Source organism: Homalodisca vitripennis, chromosome 7, assembly GCF_021130785.1.
Source record: "Homalodisca vitripennis isolate AUS2020 chromosome 7, UT_GWSS_2.1, whole genome shotgun sequence".
NCBI classification, from domain to species: domain Eukaryota; kingdom Metazoa; phylum Arthropoda; class Insecta; order Hemiptera; family Cicadellidae; genus Homalodisca; species Homalodisca vitripennis.
The window spans coordinates 109,337,451-109,360,063 of record NC_060213.1 but is presented as its reverse complement, the minus strand read 5'-3'; the positions used below and the strand labels follow the sequence as shown (position 1 = coordinate 109,360,063).

Sequence of the window (22,613 nt, the reverse complement as noted above, 5' to 3'; positions counted from 1 at the left end):
TCTAACTGTACTAGATCATACCCAATGGTCTCGGAAATTGAGATCAAGAGGAAAAAGTTAGTTGGGAAGTTAACAAATTCATTTTTAAGCAAATATAAGGTTTTAAAACATTTAATAAAGGTGAATAAGAATAGATTATGATGTTCTGTTACTAATATGCTTCTTTAATTTTTTTCTCTGTGCTATCTTCTCTTATTTTAGTACCATATTTTTGTTATATTTGCGCAATTTTTGTGGCAACATTCTGCCAAAATCAGTTATGTTTGAGCTATATTCCACCTTCCATGGAAATTGTAGGTTATTCCGCTACTAAAATATCAACATGAATTAATCTCTGTGATTTATTACCTTTAGCGACCTCCTTCTAGAAAGCTCATACACATAGCTCAGTGATGTGTGTTTGATACATCGATAAGAACATATTTTTGATTCTGGCTTTCCCTGTTTATGTACAGGAAAATTCTCTAAGATCTCACAAAACCACTTTTCAGTATTTCAAGCCACGAAGTACTTATAGCTTATGTTAATGAATCCTCATTATGTGTGCTATGTGATCTTTCATTACGTTTCATAAGATTCTCGCATAGGCAATAGCCCATGAGAACAACCAGATTAACATCTTTACTGCGACTCGAGCCATGTACCAGCTTAGGGCAGCCAAGATAGTAGTAAATCAGATAGTTTTCTATTAAATTAGGAAATAACCGTTGATGGTGATGGAAAATGTTATTGCAGGATTAATTTTTAAAAAGTCCTGTATACTCTGTTTAATATTGCACGTAGGCTAACACTTTATAAATTCACAGTGTACTTATTTTCTTTGATATTGAAAATTATGTACGGTTGTGAAATTATTTGGTCGGTTGCATGGAGGTAGTAATAGAAAACCAAATCAAATTTAAATATCATATTTACCGAAATAAAACAATTTAATAACGTGGCAAAAACCGATTTTGATTTCCTTATAATACAAAGAATTCTGGTAACCTTACAATATTTAATTATTAAATAATTATTTATGCTATCCAAGCTGAATCTGCTGACTCTCTTACATCTCAATTAGTGTCCTCTTTTATAATTGAAAAAGATCTTGGTTCTTTGCAAGTTAACTTTTCTTGAATCCCAACCAAACTACAATAGTCAATGTTTGAACACAAAGGATGAGAGTGAGGTAGCTATTCTTTTTTAAGATGTATTTATTCAGGAATCTACTGTACATTACTTCTAAATTGGATAGTTCAAGGACATATTAAGTACGTATGTCAAAGACTTTTTGCAAGTATACCAATAGGATAATTTACTTTCCCTACTATTTACCTATATTAACAAATACATTTATTTTATTGCGGCACTGCTTCGGTCAATTAGATTGTCAGCGCCTTCAAACTTCAGAAGAGGGCTGTTTGAGTGATGTGTGATCCGCGTAGTCATGACAGCTGTCGGGAGGTATAACTTGGGATAAATAATTTGACTTTACCTTCATTTTTTTATATTTTTAGTTTCGATTTGTACTTTTTCAAATATTCAGTTACTTCTCTCCAATACCCATTTGTATTCAACATGATGTAAGAATGCTCTAGTAATACCACCGCACACCAGCTTAACGTTTGAAAAATTAGTATCACACGGGTCCTAAAATGTGTAATACCTTGCCACTTTTTATAAGACTTTGTAAAACTGAGACTTATTTTTGAATAAAATTGAAATATTATTCAATAACTCAGACTTATTTTTCCGTTGATTAACCAGTCAGTGGTGCCCCACAGCCTTGAATCAACCTCCTTCATCTTAAAATTTTAGTCTTGAATAATGTGTATAAGTTAAATATGTTTTGTATAATTAATTTAATATTATTATTATATTTGCTTATTTGGCCAAATAAGTTATAAAACAAGAAATACTTGTTATGAAAACTAAAATAAGGAACACCAATTATTAGGATAGCATAATCTATATGGAAATGATCTATACAATTGTCTATGATCAAGAAATTTAATTTTATTGTCTTCGTTACTGCAGTAACGATATCAAACAAGGCAGTTTATTTTCTTTCTCCCACTAAATAATGCATATCCTCCTATTTTTATATCGAATAATGTGATTAAAAATGAATGTTCATTTATAATCTAAATTCAGTAGGTATTTGGCGATCGTATCAAGCTGAACTTAATGTACATTAAAACGAGCTGATTTATCACGAGTGTATCTTTATGTAATTATTTGAAGGTGACATTCTAGCGTTTCTTTGCAGTAGCTGTGGGGAATATTTATTGTCAATATTCTTTGATTTATAGATTTGTAATATTCCTTATCTTGACTTCATTATTTATAACGACATACGACCCATAATTTAATGTAATTATTAGCTCCTTACAAGGTCATTATACAGGAAACTATACTAGAAGCAATAATTGTAAATTATCATTCATGGCATTCATAGGATTAATAAATTACGCTACTTACACATTTTTAGGTTAAACCAATTTATTAATTTAAAACTAAAATTAGATGAAATATTCAACAAGTAAATTTCAATATAAAATACAACTATACCCGTTTAAGCTGCTATTCTTTTTTCATTTCCGCTTTTTGGACTTTACTTTATTAAAATCGTATTATTTTTAAACAATTCAGCTCCATTCATGTTTATGTTGAATTAATGGAAGATTGTTGGATTATATTGTTAGGGAACTTAAATAAACGTATTTATTTTTAAATAAACGTATTTATTTTAGTATGTTAAAGGCAGCTTTTATCTATTACTTTTTTTATACAATTGTATGTATGAAAACAGTTTTAAAACTGTAAAGCTATTTATTGTTAACATTTACATATATATAAAAATGTTGTGCATTTCACATTGAATACTGTTTATTATATCTGTATTCTACATTCATGACGATAAGTTAGCTATTACATTTTCAAAAAAAAATTATGGTTGCCTGTAAAGTCGGTTTTACGGGCGAAGATTTTACGTGACAACGTCTTTTTCTCGGTAGAATATTTATTGATATGAATATTATTAAATTGCACAATAGGAACAAGGAATTGAATGAAAATAAGAATTGCACAAATTTTAACTATAGAAATATATTTTGTTTACTAAAACATTGTACATAATTTGAAATTAATTAAAATTTGTTATTGTAAATGGTAAAGTTGAATAAAACATTTACTAAAATTGGAATTTGAAATTCTTGCTAAACACAGTTAAATTCTAACTCCGCGCGTGGTGATTGGTCGGTTTAGTTCGTTTGTTTGGTCGCACTGTTATGACAGGTTAGAGGTTATAATTTGTTATTTTAAATGTTTGACTAGCAATACGCGCTGTTTCTTCTCAATCGACTGAATTACGATTGATTGCAGAGTGATTTAAACTAATAATTTACTTAACACTATCAACATTTGTCAATAGTATGACATAACCTATAAACTCAGTTTCTCAACTTTTGTGTCAATCTAACAATTAATCAATGAATCATAGTTTACGATAATGAAATATCAGTGTACAATTATTTACCTTTCTTGTTGTAGTTGTTGTAAATGACGAATCTAAGCACTCCACATTTTCACGAATAAACATAGTTATCTGCTTTATCCCGTGCGGCGGACCCACAGTTATCTGCTTTATCCCGTGCGGATCCCGTGCGGCGGACCCACTGGACGGGCATCGTAACGTTACCGGGCGTTACACTTTTTCATGAGTGACTCCGAGCCGTAACCTAATTTAAGACGTTGTCACGTCAAAACTAACAATACATCCACACCAGTCCATTACTAAGGCTATTTAAGAAGATGTTGCTGTTTCCGCAATGACGCACTGTAGTAGCCGTCTAGCGTAGCTGCCGCTTGAACGGGTGACCGCTGAGCGATCCTGTCCTTGCAATAAGCCCACCTGCCCGACTATAGATGGTGGTTCGGAAGTCACCTTTAAGCCGTTAGTTCACTGGTTAACTGGTAGAGAGCCTTAATTCCGCCATGTAAAATAAAATATTCTTTTTTTAACTTTTAATAAAGAAAGTTATTGGATCCATAGTATGGGTACACATCGTAGGAATTACAGTCAAAAGCGTATCCCAAACCATGTCCCGGAAATCCACTGTACTGGTAGGGCAAATACTCCACATTATCTGTGGCGTAGTGATATCCGTAGCCTCCGTAACCGTAGAACGGCTCACATGGACGGGGCCCAGGGGCGGCTCGAGGAAGGGCGGCGGGGGCTGGCAGTGGACCAGGACGGGGCTCCGGCATGGGGACACCAGATACTTCCGTCATGGCCACCAAAAATCCTACAACCAAAAGCTTTAAAATAATGCTACCACGTACATACAAACTTTCATTATGAGACTATGAATGTTTTCCTATCTGAACATTTCAATAATTAATTAAAAAATGACTATTAAACGCTTTGCTTTTGTTTTTTTTTCCACCTCTTGATAGCATTTACTAAAATATAAATTTAATTTGTTAAATATTTTGATCTTTTGTTTTCTGTACTGACACATTTATATCATAGACTAAATGACTGAGTTTATTGCATCTCTAGTAATATAAACTTCCTATTAAATTATAATTATAAATTTAAATGCTCTAATGACATTAGTAATTCAGTCAAGTATTACAATTCAGTTTATCCACATAACCAATAGTAATGCTATATTTGATATTATAGGCAATAAAACTCATTAAGCGTAATATATACATGTATAATATATCAAATGCCTTCAATAACATTCATTTTATCATTTATAAACACATACTATGTGATCTGTACCAAATTTTACTTATTATGAAAATTTAAAAAGTTATGCTAAAATAAGGAAATGACATCAATAAAAACGCATTAAATATGCAGGATCACTTACAGTTACAGAGGATCGTGATAATGCAGCGGACGTGGTGTATACTATACTAAGGCTGGCACAATTTCTCTTTTGCCTTGCGGATGTTAACATTTCTTTTCAGTATGATTGTATTTATGCCTGTATAGACATGAAATTTGCAACGCAACCTTATCGAATCCTATCAAGTGACACATAATGTTGCGTCCTATCGCCTTGTATTTACTATGACATAGATGAAAGTAATAATAAAATATACTATGGTGAAATAAATTGATTTTTTAATTTCGTTATTTTGCCTAAAAACGCAGCATTCATATCGCATACGTGATTCCTAATTTGAGCACGTGCAACACAAACTGTGATTATCTTATGTAATACAAATAGCATTCCAGGACGAATTTGTTTTTCCGTGTCCTTCCTTGTATCCTACGTTTCCGGCTAAAATATTTTCGGTAATTTTCACAATACGCTCTGCTTATTTTGATTTGGTACTAAGTCGATAAAATAAATCCAACACGTTCTGCCTATATATTTCAATCCCCTTGCTTGAACAGTGGCAAATAATTGCTTAGCTTTTGCATGTGTTTCAATGCCAAATTAAACCGCAATCAAAAAATAACCCGAAGATTCTTATGTTTATTTATTTATTTATTTACATTCCCACGGTATAACCATTTTGCAAAATAACAATACTTAAGATGACTAGTAATAACAGTAATAAATTCTCATAAAAAAAGTATAGTTTGAAAAATCAAGTTCAGCAATTTCAGCAATTGACCATGCCTACGACATAGTGAAATAAATAGATATAACAAGATAAAACTAATACAATGTGAAACATAACGAAAGTGGTACCAATAACAATAGTGCAATAACAATAACAAGTAGTGATATAACAAGTAATAAAAAATAATAATACAACAATAACAATAATGATAACAGTAATAGACTAAATCGGCAAAGATAACAATGGAGTAACTATTGTAATACTGTAATACTGTGCAGGACTCGGCAAGCTCACTCTGACTCAAATGCCTCCAGCCTCACTGTCAACACAGCAGTCTCAAAGCACCCAGTCGATTGCAGAAAAAGTCTACTTCACTGCACACCTCGTTGCCAAGCCGAAGCATTCTTGGGACAGAGCTGAACTGGAGATAGTTGCGGTTTAAGTGGCTCAGCTCGAAGAGGCAGCGCGATCTTGTGCCAGAAGGAAGACGAAAAGCAATTCGCTCCAAAAGAGGGGGGCAGACTACCACAAAGTTGAGAATCTTATAAAGAAAGACAACATCTGCAACCTCCCTTCTAACGACCAGTGGATGTAGCCGAAGCAAGTTCAGAGGCCTATCAGGCTCTCTCCAGTGCAAATACCTTAAAAATTTATTTTGCACGGACTGCAGTCTGTCAATGAGGCCCACTTGAACCAATTTGTGGGTTATGTTATGTATTCGGACATCTCGTAGGTTGTGCACCTGTATGTGCACTCCTGGTTCGAGTGAATTATATTTCCGACTCTAATGTTGAGTTTTCCTTCTTCCCACAATCAAGAAAATATATTTTTGTATATTTATTAGTAATTTACATCGATGTTAGTTTTTTTTCCATTGCTGATTTTTCCTCTGTTCCGACCAAGAATATATGTATTCATACACAGGTCTGAGAATCCTTCTTATGCCAAAAGAAAACTCTTTTAGATTTGATAACAGACGTTAAACGTTAAAAATGTTTAAAGAATGGAATACATGGTCTGTTATATATACACTGACAGCAATTACCCGATCTTTCGCACGCAATTTCATACTTTAGAACATTTAGAGCTGAAATTAGTTCATCAGTTAAAAACCACAGTCCAGCGAACTTCTAGCATATAGCAATTCTTGCAGAGTGCTGCAAAGGAAGTCTTCTGTGTCAAATTCTTACCATTTTATTTTTTGGGACATTTTATAATATAGATGATTACTCAATCGCTGAAATCTAAAATTGTTATACAAATGTCCTTACCCAATATAATTGTTAATAAATTGAATATAATAAACAATGTTTAGTCAAAACAGCTGATTAATTTAGAAATTCTCTTTTAATAATTAACATTTAGCAAATTTAGATACCAAAGTGGGATTTTGTTGCTACTTTAAAGACCAGTAGGGCGTAGGCATGAGGGATTTTCGAAATAAGAATAGTCCTATATTCATCCCAGGAACCCTAATAATGTCCATATCAAATTTCAGTGCAATCTATTGAATAGCTTATGCGTAAAAGGAAAACAAAGTCACTTTCGCAATTATAATATTATTAGTATTTTGATTTGTAGGTATAGTTTTGAGTAATTTTAACAAAACTAAATCACGCGTTGTGACAGTTATAACATGTAAGATATGACAAAATATCAAGTTATTTTGACTGAAATTATTCAAGTAACGTTTAATAAATAATGAAAATTCAATCATTCATTACTGCTTATATTTATAAGTGACAATATTTTTTGTAGGCTGTGGTGTCGTGCGAAATAAAACCAAATTATAATAAACCGCATGCTACACGTACATGTACTTTATTATAAAGTGGTCTAACAATCAAGTTTTAAGTTCAACCAGATATGATATTTGTATTTCAAAAACAAATATACACCAAAACTTAGCTCCTTAAAATAGTGTTTGGCTATTTAATATATGTACCTGTGTCGTAACTGCAGTTTATAATATGCAGGTGCTTTTAAAACCTTTATATTTTATTTTCTAAATTTAATTTGTAACTGCTTACATTTTTATTTCTAAACCATTCTTGAATCCACCTAAAGACACACAAAACATTTCATTGAAATCGGTATAGCCATTCAGGTGGAGTTTAGCGACATAAACACGCACAAAAATTATTATATCATCTGTCAAGTATGTCCATATCACACGTTATAGACCTCACTGGTAAAAATCACTATTTTATCGTAACAATTATCATTATACTCATATTTCAAATCCCATACTATAACGCATTTAAGGGTATACTAGATTTTGTTTTGTATCACCTTTGATATTTACACAGTTTAATAGGGTGATAACTATAAATTCCTTGGGTTAACTAATTTATTTTATTTTCTACCTATCAATCGATAAAGAGTTACACCACCAGAGATTGGTGAGCATTTTACTTATTCGTGGAGTTTTAGCTGCTCGTCGTCTGAAGTGCAGCCAACTTAGTCACCCCTAGGGATGGTTTTGAAAGTACCCTAGGATATGCCGTTAGAAATTGCATTTATACGCCCCATACATGTTTAGACTAGACTCCCCAGTTGTCAATTTAGGCCACCCACCACTAGTTACCAATATAGACTATCACTTCAACCACAGTTTTTACAGACCTATTCATCGGTTTTTTATATCATGCCTAATGTTTTCTATCAATCTTATTATCCATATGAAATTTCTCAGCAGTAAACAATGCTCAAATGTTTACAACCAAACCAAAAACATCGGACATTCTTTTAAAGGCTACAAATAGTTTCTTCCTGGGGTGTCTTTCGCCTTTCGAAAAAAATCAAGAAAATTGTTAACTAATTATAGGTCCTACTACTCCTTAACTTTGTTGTGATGTAACATGTTATTGTTATTCTCTTGCCTTGTTAAAATTATTTATTTTGTTACTAGTCTTTGTTATGTTGTTACTGTATTGTTATCTCATTGTTTTGTTGATATTATGTATTTTGATATTCGATTGTTTCTGTTAATACCATTTTCATTGTTACAATTGCAATGTAGTCTTGTTAATATTGTCTTGGTAAACTGGAAGATTTTGATTCCATGATGCATGTAAACATAGTTTTAAGTTGTTCTTATACCTAGATATATAAGCCATTTTTTCTTTTTTTTAGTCATAGGCTAAATGGTTATGTACCGTTGGAAGAAATAAATAAATAAATTTGCACATACTTTAGTCTGTCTTTATTACAGTTTAGACTAGGCAACTCAACCACTTCGTTTTACCACCACTGATCCATATTATGACCGAAATAGGATCAGACCACGAAGTTTTCACACGGTCTCCACTCTACCTATAAAAACACCCATACAGAAAAATTGTTTCAATAGCGCCTCTGTATATATATTCATGTTATTATTTTTGTGACCATAGTTCTTAAAAGGCCGCTCTCTTAATTCTTTCTCCATAGATTATTATGGTTCTTGGTTAATCGTTGAAGAAAGATTTCGAATAGCCCGTTAATTATAAAAATTAGTCAGTGGAGCTCTAATTAAATCTAAAATAGAAGACTATGATGGATGTTACAGGGGAATCATGAGTGAATTATGTTCAGATCAGTTGTAAAAATCTAAAGAGAATTAGTTTTTGAGCTGAGAACCCGTAACCACAAAGCTTGGGTTTTCTTGAAATCTATAAAGAACATTGTCTTAAGAAAGAAATTGGTCACCATCCACTCTAGTTTTGATGAAGTTCGAAATAGGAGAGTATCAATAGAATTAAAAAGAATAATTTTAAAAGAATAGAAATAAAAATCTTTTTACATATATTTTTTCCAGCTTCAAATACTTAACACCATCCTTTATAAACGTAAATGTACTTAAAATCAGCGCTTGCTAACTATATGTAGACCCTTACACCAATTTTGGCCAACACTAATTTCACAGCAAAAGACACCGTCAAATATTCAATACTAAATTGTTGGCGAATTTCAATCTCTTTTTATCGCTCCCTGGCGGTTATATAAATGTTATTTTAATATTTGTCATTAGTTTTTTAGAGTTTAAAACTAGATAAATATTATTTTAGAAATATTACCCCTATGTCTTAAGAGCCTTAACACTCGATTTGCACCCCTTTTAATACCCCCTTCTCTAACTTTGACCTCCTTGGAAACTAAAGCGACCGAATTTATTTGAGAAAAATTCCTCTAACAATTTCTATAAAACCCAGTATGTGTACTAATGTAGTAAAAATTTACTCCGGCTTCTAGATGATTAGGAAGTTAGTGGTGACTGTGAAATCTTGATACTTTGTTTGAAGGTTATTTTTGATGATGGAAGGTTTGTGAAGGAAACAGGATTTTTCCGGACATTTGCCATCGTTCAGTAAAACAATAAATCAGTAACACTACGTTTCGAGGTCTGCAATCTGATCTCTTCTTCAGGTAAAGAACTAACCTAATACATAATATTACAAACTAGGTTAAAATAAACAAATCTTACCAAAGCGTTGTGGCACGCCTAAGTCAGGAATCACAACCTACATGTTGTTTGTCAATTTCACTAACTCTATAAACATGCACTTAATAAAAAAAACCTAGTTATTTTAACATAGTTTGTAATATTATGTATTAGGTTAGTTCTTTACCTGAAGAAGAGATCAGATTGCAGATCTCGAAACGTAGTGTTACTGATTTATTGTTTCACTTAACGATGGCAAATGCCCGGAAAAATCCTGTTTCCTTCACAAATCTTGATAGCTGTGAAACGTTGAATAGCTTTTTAAACACGGCGCTTTGGAAAAACTGCTTCATGAAATATACAATAATGAATAATTGTGTTAATTTGTGTAATGTTTCTAATAAAGACATGTTCTTTGATAATTTTACTGGTTGCTAATGACTTGTTTTTTTAATATTAAGTTTATAACGTAAGGAATTAGATATGAGCTTAAATGAAAAAATAAAGTTCACAAGTAATAACTATCTATGGAGTGTTCTCGTGTAAAATCGCTCTCAAAATTCTATCCTTTAATATTTTGGGACAACCTGAATTGTGGTGTAAAATGAAAAAAAGTAATTGAGATAAATAATCTTTGACACAGAAAAGAACTCTCAAGAGAAATGAATACTGATTTAGTTTTGCTACAACTAAATAAGTAACGTTAAATATATCAAGTTTGTTACTATTGTTTCTGGCTTGAAAGTCATTATCAAACAACGATAAATTATTCCATTTAGATTACAATGCCAATTTGTAAAAAATAACGCGTCATTATTGTATTACTATTATACTTTAAAACTGCTATGAAACCGAAACATACCAATAATGGAGTTTAACCCTAAACCTAACACACGCAACATTGTGCATTAATTTATGCACCATCTTTCTGATATTCCTTTATTTAGGAACTGGATTAATTTAAGTATAGTGTTTATTATTTATTTTAAGAGTACTTAATCAAATGTTAGTAATTCATTTCTCATGACGAAATTTCGCTCTTGAACATACGTTATCGTCAATGGATTTTAAACTGGTGATATTGACGAATATAGCTTGACCTATCATTGTGAATTTATTCTGTCATGATTATTTTCGTTGTGTATCTTTGCCAAACCCTTATAATGCCTTGAACCCTAGGTATACATTTCAATCATGATGTCACAATATTTATATTTTTACGCTTCTGTTCATTCTAGGGGTATCAAAAGAAAAGCATTATTCGTTATAAGCCTGATCTACCTCTAGCAGTTTTATAATAATCTGAATGAACCAAAAGTCTCAATACTTTAGCTACTGGTGTTTGCCCTCCGTGGCTTTTTCATCGTAAACTTCGGTTAAAATTATTATAAGGTATTTTAAGTTTTACTAAATATAATATATTATACCCTCGTATTTCTATCGTATCTCTATATTTACTTTTGATACATTAATTGGATTGCCCTCATAATACTTACATAATGATAATAATATTGAGAACTAACTAAATACATAAGATAATAGTTCAAATAATCTATTATTGAATCCAATTGGAATCTACAAAGCATACCTCAAGGACTAATATTCTTTTCCACGTGAGCGTCTTGGACGGTAAACATATGAATTTGGAGTGTAATTATCAATTGGGCACGTTAGGTATTACTATTATATGTAGTTAATGAAAGGAAGTCTTCAATGTAATTAATTTTCATAAAAACTTACCTGTGGTGCTTAGTATTTAAAATTGTACAGTATTAAAATAATATAAATACCCAATTGTTTATCAATAACCGCAATTAATGTTTGTAAAATTTAACACAGTAAAATGCTTACCTAAAGCAATAGAAATTATCATTTCACGGAACTTGTAAAACTGCTCCACTTATTGTTGCATGTGTTGCGAGGAGGAAATGAAGCCTGAAAAGAAACTAACGATCATAAAATATATCCTCCATTACATCACTGATATTGCAATATTGTATATTTCTGGACACTGATATTCACGTCAACTTTTTATACACCATTCATTGGGCCTGTAGAGAAAACTAGAAAAGCTTAGAATGTATAGACATTTACTGAAATAATTGCATTATATAGGTTTTTTCCATCTAGCAAAGTTCGAGTGTGAACGTCTTAAATTTAATGACGACGTACGAGTCGCGTTTTTTAATAATGACAAAAACAGGAGTCTTTAAAACTTTGGATTAATAACATTTTAATTGATATTCTCTGTAAAAAGTATGAAAGTTACGTATTCACTGATGGACAAGTGGCAAAACTCAAGTTAGCATTTGTTATTTTCTGGACCTAAGTTTAGAATGGCTTGTCGGTTTTCAACACAGAATATCCAGTGTCTTAGGTTTAGGGGCTATATTGGAAATGAAAGCTGGATAGATTTTTTTCCTATTAAATGGGCTTAATGACAAATGTAATACCTTTTATGAATTATCTACCATTAAATTGATATAGCGTTCCCAAAAATATCCAAATTTGTTTTCAACAATAAACCACTCTTTCTAAAGGTACATTGAAAAAGTTAGTTACACTTTTTATATAATCTAATAAATAAATCTTGATATAAATCATCGTGTAAAAGTTGAGTTCACGAGAAAATAACATTTAATGGAAGGAAATCTTAATTAAAACAGAATTTTTTATAATATTGAAATTGATTCTAATACATCTAGGCAATATTTGTGGGGCAACATATTACAATATTTCTTCCCAAAAAGCAGTAGTTGATAATACACGTTTGATTTATAGCAGTTGTGCCTTGGTCAGTGATCACTTCGCTATGGCTAACATGTTTCACTTCTTTTATTCATCTGTTGGCTATAGTTATGCGGTTTATTGAAAGAATTTAGTGTTATTATTTACCGGTTATGTTATTTAATAAACAACTCAATCTAAGAAAGCAAGTTCACTAATGCATTTAAGCATACTGTAGTAAAACCACCCCACAAAAAGGGAAGCATGGTAATTTGTAACAATTACAGACTAATTTCCATTCTATCTACATTTTCATAGGTATTCAAAAGATTATTTCTTTATGTGCTGATTTCATTTTATGTTAAAAATAATGAGTCAATTTGAATGTTAAAACAACCGTAGACTCAATGTTTGTTTTTTTAATTAGTCCAGGCACTTGATTCTGAGACAGGGAAATGGAAATTGTTTTGACCTACCCAAGGCGTTCAACACCGCCAATCATGGAAAATAAATTAAATATTACTAAACTAGTCTGAAATAATCAGAATGATTTTTGTGTACTGTACGTATTTTTATAATTTTATTAAAGTTCTTGATATTATGGTTATAACCCTAAACCGGCAGTCAAATAATAAAAGAAGCTGAAGACGGATTTAAGGCGGATTTTAGAGCGTAGAAATAAAACAGTGTATGGTGTTAAAACCTGTTTTTAATATAAAATTAACATATTTCTAGGTTAATTTATCCCAACGAAAATCATTAAGGTGAAAAACCTTAATGGAAAATACGATAATAAAAGTAATTTGCTGATAAAAGTTTACCTATAACTAAACAAAATAATTTTCCAAAATCAAATAAATGCTACTTGTATAACTGCACCTTTCGATTTTTTAATTGTACAATTGGAGAACAGGAAACTTTTATGCACACTGTAAAGGTCATTGATTGGGACATAAAGTCAGCCCAATGGACAACTAAACCGTACGTTTTGTTTTCTTATTGTTTAATCTTTTGCTTACATATTGCCCAACATTGTTTATTTATTAGCTAATTTAGGCATAGTCATGCAATTATTACTTTCGAACAGAAAATAATATCTGAATAAGTCATAAAAATATGCAAAACAACAACTCCTTATTTATACTGTTTTTAATTATACATTTTTTATTTAAAACACAACCAAACAGACAGACATGAAACGACACGACATAAATCATAGTTTTAGTGACACCTTTTTCGTGTTAATTTCACTAATTGCATTGGATGAATGACGTTTATTTATTTATTTATTTCCAACGGCAGCAGCCAATTTACAAAGACAAGCATAGATGGTAGAATACAGCGGAAAATAAAATTAATACAATCAGATGAAAAATCTACATAAAGTAACAAAATATGTATACACAAATTTGATAATAAATAATAAGTATCCAAAGATATAACAAGTTATAAATATCTAAAACATAACAAAAAATAAAAATAAAGATTAACAAACAACAATAATTACTCAAGTATGGAAACAACTCAGAAAATTGATTTAAATAAATTATACTTTACATAAAAAACAATAAAATACAAAATAAAATGAATTTTATTGAATTTTTGTTTGTTTCAATAATGCTACAAGTAATCTACGAAATATGCCAATTATAACTCCACGGGCAATAATGTATAGATATTTACTAAGATAAAACAGTTCTAATACAAAAATAAGCAATATGCTATACTGTAATATAATACAATACTGGAAGCTATACAAGGGTAAACCTGCCTTGGCCTAGGCCTAGTTGTAGCTAGCCACCTTCATAAAAAATGTTAAAATAGAATGGTATGGCACCAGTATAGTTTAAATATACGAGTATTATAAGGCTATAAAATACTACATTGAAAACTATAGAGGATCTGTTAAAATGCAAATTATACTACGTATTCATAGGTCAGCGCATACATGCAAAAACTAAAATTTATTACTGTATGAATTTTACTTGCATATGTGTCGATTTACAGTACGATAATTTCAAGTAAAAAATGTTTTTACATTTCTGAATAAATAAATATGAATAAATAGTGCAATGGGAATTGTTTTTTGGCTTGCAGTCCCTCTCTCTCTCCGAAGTAAGTTCCTCGACCTTGTGTTTTTGAACAAGCGAGTGGTGTGCTGGATTGCCCGGTGATCTTGACATCTCCATCCCAAGAGGTAATATATCAAGGACAATCTTCCAGAGAAGATCCATGCCCTCATACTATGCGTACAACTCGTCAGTCCCAAGGCTCCTCCGCAGTGGCAGTGACATAGCCCCACTGATTGACTTCTTCATGAGGCCAACTGGATTCAGAAAGGTTTATATGAAACCCTAGTTAGGCTTTTGTTGTGGCATGATCATACAAAAATAGCAATTTCTGATGAGGGTAAATTTTCTACACTTTTGTGTTACACTCTGCTTACCTAACTTAATATAGTTAGTTATCGTCCTGATTGTTGAAGTTTGTTCTAGGTGTATCTTTTGTTATTTCTTTAGGAAATTTAATGTTGTTATTTTTATAATTTTTACCTTATTTTTAGAGTTTGTTTTAAAGTTTATCTCTTGTTATTGCTTTAAAACTTTTACTGTTATAGTAGTTCAAATTTTATTTTTAATTGTTGCCCTCTTTTTCTTGTCTAGACACTAGACTTCTTATACTTATTTACGGGTTTTGCTCACCAGCTGACTTCTTTTTTGTCTTATTTGCTGTCCACATATTTAATGCACGTATTATTGTATATTTATCTAATATTAGTAGGCTTATATTGGTATATTGTATTAGCTATACGAACAGTGTTAATTATGATTGTAAAATGGTGGATACCGTTGATGAATAAATAAAAAAAATGGGTCTTTGGTTTATGTACCCATCTATTTAATCTCAGTAAAAAAAGAGAAAGAGAGAGAACTGAGTGTTTAAATTTTGAATTAAAAATATAATTTTAAAATATTAATTTTTATTTTTCTATATATTAATATTTATTTTTATTTTTCTATATATTAATATTTATATTTATATATCTATATTTATATATATATTATTATCTATTATTATTATTATTTGGTTATGTGTGTGTGTGTGTGTGTGTGTGTGTGTGTGTGTGTGTGTGTGTGTGTGTGTGTGTGTGTGTGTGTGTGTGTGTGTGTGTGTGTGTGTGTGTGTGTGTGTGTGTGTGTGTGTGTGTGTGTGTGTGTGTGTGTGTGTGTGTGTGTGTGTGTGTGTGTGTGTGTGTGTGTGTGTGTGTGTGTGTGTGTGTGTGTGTGTGTGTGTGTGTGTGTGTGTGTGTGTGTGTGTGTGTGTGTGTGTGTGTGTGTGTGTGTGTGTGTGTGTGTGTGTGTGTGTGTGTGTGTGTGTGTGTGTGTGTGTGGATACTGGAGCATTTATTATTTATTATCTGATATTGTTTTAGGCATGTAAACAGTATTGTAATTACCATATAGTATTGTTGTGCACCACACTTTGTAAACACTGTAAAAATGGCAATGCCGTTAAATAAATAAATAAAATACACTTCAACATTATGTAGGATGTTAGAAGGGGTTTTGGTTCAAACTGTGGCTAAGCCGTATGAATCTACGATGTCACTGTCACATTTTGAGAAGTCACAGACACTGTAATTGTCAGTTGGGTTTGCAATAAGTGTTCATGATTGCTTACTACTGACGTTTATTCGCATGTTTTATACAAGATTATAGGGTTTGGTGGTTATTGAAGTCTACCGGGGGGGGGGGGGGGTTTGCGGCCATATCAGAAGCTAACGAGAGGGTTATAAATACTACCTACCCTAATAATCACATCGTGGACGTTGTTTTTGCTAGAAGTTTTGCGCAGTTGAGCGTGTTCTACAGTTCATCGTATTAAAGTTGCGAGTTCGTAGGCATTGTGGTGTGTTGTCCCAGTTATGTCGTTCTCTAGTAACCTATCTCTTTTAGCGAGCTGGTCATCGCTTTTGGCGTGAGTTTCGTGAATATCAGTGACGTCGACGTCGTTAATTAGTTACATTTCTGAAGGAATGGAATTTATCTACCAAGATGGAATAATCTACATTTTTTTAGTATATCCTGAGACAGTAGAAAATGTTTTGTCAATGGATCCTGGGGAGGACCGGTTTTATTCACTATCATATCAGGGATATTGTCGTAACATTTGGACATCACTCAACAAATCCGCACTAACCATGGCATATGCGCGAACTCTTCAAGGGGCAGAATACAGTCAACAAGGTGTGATTGCGAGGCATAAAAGCACACCATACAACACATAGTGATGAATGCCACAGTATGGCATATTGGGGCGATTTGGATGAACTCTTGATAGCAACAAACGTTTCGATTGGTTATGTGTTTAAATTGAATGTTTAAAAGGTACTAATCTGTGCCCGTGTTTGTATAGTTTTATGTAAATTTTTGCACTTAAACTATTATGTATATTCTATTATGTGCAGCCATATGATGGATAAATAAATAAACTAGATTAACCATACCCTCGTGTAGCACGGTTGAGTAATTCATGAATTAGCACCTTTCTGCACCTCCCTCGTTCACTTAGGCTCATATTCAATACGATTATACTTAAAGTGATATGGAAGGAATTCACACAACTTTATAGCCTATTATGTCTCCAAAAATGTCCAGTTTGTGAAATTCCCCTCTTTTTTAAACCAGATTATTAGTAGTTATAGTACTGTTACTTGCTCAGAAAGTTAAATTCCCTCTCTAAGCCACTTCTGATAGTGGAATGGTATTGTGTGTGCTAGATAGTTATTGATCCTTCTTGGAGCAGATTTAGGGATGCTATTAACAATCATTTGAAGAGCTTTACATTTCATCTATTCGTAATAGACTTGGTTGGGTTTATAGTTTTGTAGAGAAAAATCCACATAGCTTCTTTGGACAATTTGACAACTCAGCATATCTGGTTGGCTGAGGCTAAGTAGTAGGTCGTACGGGCCACGCCCTCGATTGTCTTCTCTACTGGACACAAGTTTAGGATAGGTTCTCGTTGACTCCATTGGGGACATTATTTTGAACCTTAACACTAACGGGGAACACTCGTGAGATTTTAACTGGAAGGAAAATATATCACAGCAACTTATTCGTATCGTTAGTGGACATATTTCCAATCCTTACTAGAGGATCATATCCTGAATCCTTCTCTAGGAACCTGATATAAACATGGATACCAATAGTATTCCTAAGGTAAGCTACGTGTATTTGAACTCTCACAGCCTCTGCACTCTACTCTGACTTCCATTTGTAGGATATCATTCAAACGTTTTTACTTAGAGACTTTACTTGGTAACTAGTAATCACTAGTATTCTTAGGAAATGTTCACTAGTATCCTTGAGATAAATCGTAGATAAATTATTGCGTCTCATTGCTCCCTATTATACGTTAAAGGACTCCAAATTAATCGTTTTCAGAAACCCAGCTGTAAACTGGGCACGCACACATCTCACAGCACATATAACGAAAATGGAGGATATTTGAAAACTTCCAACATCTTCAGTTAAAAAACGCTTCGTATTTAAGCCTCAGCTTCCTGATGTAAACCCCTGAACTTCTTCCAGCACATTTGAGATAACTTGTGGTTAATTGGTAAATTCCATTTTCCTCACTCAATCCTGCCCCGTTATTAGAGCACGAAGTTTATAAAACAGAGACATCATCCCGAATCCAACACAAAACTGGAGGTTTCTATAATTTTGAGGTACGTTGTAGTAAGTAACATTTTCCAGCCTTTTCCTTGTGGTTTTGTATGTTATCACATACTAACCTTATTCTTACAAATGTTATAGTTAGATCACGCTGGGGCAGTCCTGTTTCATTTGAATATTTATCATTTTTCATTAGGTAATTATCATTGAGATAATGATAATAGTTAATTATCATTATCTCAACAGTTAAAGAAAATTTGTAAAATAACAAACCATTTTTGGTTTAATATTTTTTGGCAAGAGCCACACACAACGTAATCTAGCTTTCTTTAGACTGTGTTTGTCGGAATATTTGAAGTTATTTAAATTTTCAAAATAACCGTTTGTGATTTATGTTTTCTCCTCATCTTCTTGACTTTTTATAGGTAAAACAATGTTGCATAGTCTATATCAGCATATACAGTATTATCGCTACTGATATATTTGTCTAAATATTTAGTAGTACAGTATAATTATTATCATCAGAGATAACCTTATAAGAGTTCTTATTCATGATATCACCCATTATAACTATTTACAGATACACAAGATTGGGTATGCAACTTTAAATAAAATCCCCTTCGACTCATGACTCATACATTAGATTTTACCACATTTTGAAATCATATTCGTGTTTTCTATTGAGTATATGTATTGGAATTTTCATATTTTTGTCTTTGTCAATGCTTTTCCTTAAATTTTAAGAAAACTATAGTTCAATGCAAACTCTATTTTAATCTACTACACTAAACACTGTAAACTGCACCAAATTGTTTGAATCTGAAAAAAATTCAAAGCAATTTTATCTGTTATTTTACTTAGTAGACTCATGTAAGTATGTTATATGATATAGCAACCTGTTGGACAAGAACTAAGGTAAATAATGTGTGAATGGATTTCACCATAAATTGCTGTGACTTTATTTTGTATTTTTTAATACAAAACGATAAACTAACTAAAAGGAACTATATGCAATGTGCTTATGTTTCAATACAAGTACGGATACGCGATTGGAGTTTCGAACACCTGCTCATATGGTCCATAGACACAGGGCTCATATATAACCTCGTCAACTCCATATCCTGGAACTCCATATCCTGGAAATCCATAACCTGGGAATCCATAACCTGGGAATCCGAAGGAAGGATCAGCTACAGGAGCTGGAAGGGGGCCTGCCGCTGGCCCTGGTCGTGCTAAGGGGCCTGGGCGGGGCTGTGGAGCAGGGCCTGGCCGGGGACCAGGCAGTCCACTCACTGCTGAGCAGGCAATTAATACTCCTAGAAACACAACACTAAGGTCAATTGTACAAATATTATTTCACGAGTTGCAGTTTTGATTGTATTAGTTACAAAAGAGATAACTCATCCAATGGTATAAACTGAGGCACGGAAAATGAATAAAGCCTATGTGATCCGTACTACGAATTATTTACTAAATATAATAAGTAGTTCAGGTATTAAATATTTGTATAAGTACAATGCAAGTTTTGTGGCGCAGCCCTGTTTTCGCAACCCAGAACTAAGACAAATAAACCCCCGGACTTCAGCATACCTCGTCTGCATAAATGATTTATATCCTGTACAACTAATACAACCAAAGGTTTAAAGTTTGCCTTTTCAAAATAAATGGTATTATGTTATAGTCTCACATTGATCAGTAACTAAATACCTTACTCAGACTATGAGTGTGACTAGTAAACAACAGTTGTCACTATTGGCCTGTATGCCACTAGGCCTTGCCCTCATGCTGTTTGAGTAAGTTATTTTTCTCCCATTGGAGTTTCTAAAAACATAAACTATGTTATATACTAACAGTTATAGTAGTATAAACATCATAAATCATATTTTCTAACGGAAATGTTTACAAAATTTATATATATAATTAGGAGCGCAAAAGACCACACAAAATACGTAGCTATGGTGGGACAGATTGAATCAATGTGATGAGTTTAGCTACAGTTCAACTTCCTCTGGCATTGATTGAATCACACTACATTGAATTCATTAAATACTCACGTTGAATCAACCATTTTCATCGTAGCTACGTTACGTAAACACGGTTGCTCTAACTTGCTTTTGGACCGTGTCAGAAACATCAAAGTGCACTGAATTGTACTCCTGATCAGACAATCAGAACACAGCTTAACCTTTAATACACAGTATTTTGAAGTCTATGTATATCCTATGTCAAAACGATATTGTTTTGAGCTTCATCGTTGCCGACTCTAGGAATCAAATCGGTGACATCATCAGATTTCAAATTTTGCACTAAGAGGCAGGTGATCTGTAGTGAAGCTCAAAATTTACACACAAAAGAATTGTAAACATTTTAACTTGAGTGAATATCAAGTTATTTTTTTAGCTCATCATTGCTGTTGAAATATAAAATACTGCAGTATTTATAAAAAATATACGTGACGAATGTAAGGCTTTAAGTAACGTGGATATACAGGTGCTCTACTGAATACAGCCTACAAAAAAAACACAAACAATGCTATAAATATTACTACTTCTACAACTGTAAAAAATTACAACGCTTACCTTTAATCTTAAAGCGTCAAGAAAAAATAAGACCCATTTAAAAAAGACTGATCAAGTACTGTTTGATACCACAAGAATATAATAATGGAGAAACACAATTAAAAAATATGAGTAGTTTAGTAAACCAATAATAATACTTTTTCAGAACAATACCAGTTTTTGATCATCGAACATGTCATCATTAATGATGAGCATTCTCCATTATGTTCTATCAAATATTTAATGGTAATCAATACAATAACATTAAGTAGTATGCATTATTTATTAACTGTTATTATTCTGCAGTATTTATGTTATATACTATGATTTAAGTATTTATATTACTCAGTTCATCATATAATTTAAATGAATGTTATATTAAATTTTTTTGGCAAAAGAAATGTTTAACTTTAAAATTTAAAGGTTTATAACATTGTACATTTTGATTAGAGGAGATCAATTTTTATTTTAAAGCGTATTATTTCAATGCTTTTATTACTAGTACTTTGATGCTCTAAGTATAAAAGTGTTTAGGAAGCACCTCAATAGAAACTTTTCATTTATTATTGCAAGAATAACCAATTCGAATGGTTAAAGGTTCGCTAAAGCACCTTGTTTAATATAATCAATTATATTTTGGTATCAATAAACTTATTCGTTGTATTTGAAAATGTTCTTAAACCAAGTAAACACTACTATAGTACAATATTATCATTGCGAGACTAAGACACATAAGCCTGAGCTATATCGTCTAAATTTTTTATTAGTATAGAAAATTAGTTTCTTACGATAACACTAGCATTAAAATTATTAACTGGAAATTCTTTGAATTATTACTAAATATTAAAGCCAGCAGTGAGTCTTGCAATGATTTGTCTCATACTATAAGACAATATCTTTAGTGGCATAGCATTAAGCAACCCAATTTAAAGTCATTTGCTTAATGATTGCTTGAAATTTCCATCCACCATCATGTTATGATCATAATTTGTTAGTATTTAATAATTCAAACTCACCTAGAGCAAGGGCGATCATGTTTTGTAGTATTCTGTGATGAAGTGACCGACTGTTTCTAGAACTCGTATCTAGCCTCCAACTGCCTTTTTATTGCGCTATAAAATACTCTCCACCTTCTATATTGTAGTTATCACTTGTTTGTCTTCGCTGCAAAGAGCAACTTTATGACTGATGAATTGTGTGATGGTTTTCCTTGATCGCGTTCCCACACACCTTCCGGTTATGGAGGAATACTCCTTCCTGCCGCTCTATATAATGGAATGCTATGTAGGTGAAGAAGAACTTAATTCAATAGTGCTGTTTCATAGTGGAGAAACATAATTTATAACAGTTTGTGTTGAGAGATAACTTCATTGATATTTGTTCACGTTTTCTGTTTGGAGCTGAGTAAATGGCTGCTCGTGGATCGAAAGAATTGTTCATTCTCAGTTCGTCGTTCAAATCTGATTTAAAATTATGACATTTTACATCAAAATCAAGTGAAAACTGAGAACCTTTAAGGACGATAATATCGTTAAAATTTTAATACTCTTACCAATTTAGGGAACTAAAGTATACTGTTTCATAAAAAAATATTAACAAACTAGATAATTTCTCCAACTAGGCTTATTTCTCGATAGATATAGAAAATTAATG

General features: G+C 32.2%; 2 protein-coding genes across 3 annotated transcripts; both read right to left on the bottom strand.

The window, feature by feature from the left end:
* Window positions 1-3,663: 3,663 nt before the first annotated feature.
* LOC124366590 lies at window positions 3,664-11,929 on the bottom strand. Of its 2 annotated transcripts, none has more exons than XM_046823184.1 (2): window positions 11,846-11,929; window positions 3,664-4,289 (listed from the first exon to the last, which is right to left on the bottom strand). In XM_046823184.1, the coding sequence occupies exons 1-2, from the start codon at window positions 11,865-11,867 to the stop codon at window positions 4,009-4,011; spliced, it is 303 nt and encodes a 100-aa protein (XP_046679140.1). In that variant the 5' UTR covers window positions 11,868-11,929; the 3' UTR covers window positions 3,664-4,008. The 2 variants fall into 2 exon arrangements, with proteins under 2 accessions (XP_046679140.1, XP_046679142.1); XM_046823186.1 differs by lacking the exon at window positions 11,846-11,929 and adding an exon at window positions 4,866-4,991.
* A 7,408-nt stretch (window positions 11,930-19,337) lies between these two features.
* LOC124366191 (U1 small nuclear ribonucleoprotein C-like) lies at window positions 19,338-22,242 on the bottom strand. Its single transcript, XM_046822551.1, has 2 exons — window positions 21,977-22,242; window positions 19,338-19,718 (listed from the first exon to the last, which is right to left on the bottom strand). Exons 1-2 carry the CDS (start codon window positions 21,993-21,995, stop codon window positions 19,429-19,431), a joined length of 309 nt encoding a protein of 102 aa, XP_046678507.1. The 5' UTR covers window positions 21,996-22,242; the 3' UTR covers window positions 19,338-19,428.
* Window positions 22,243-22,613: the final 371 nt, after the last annotated feature.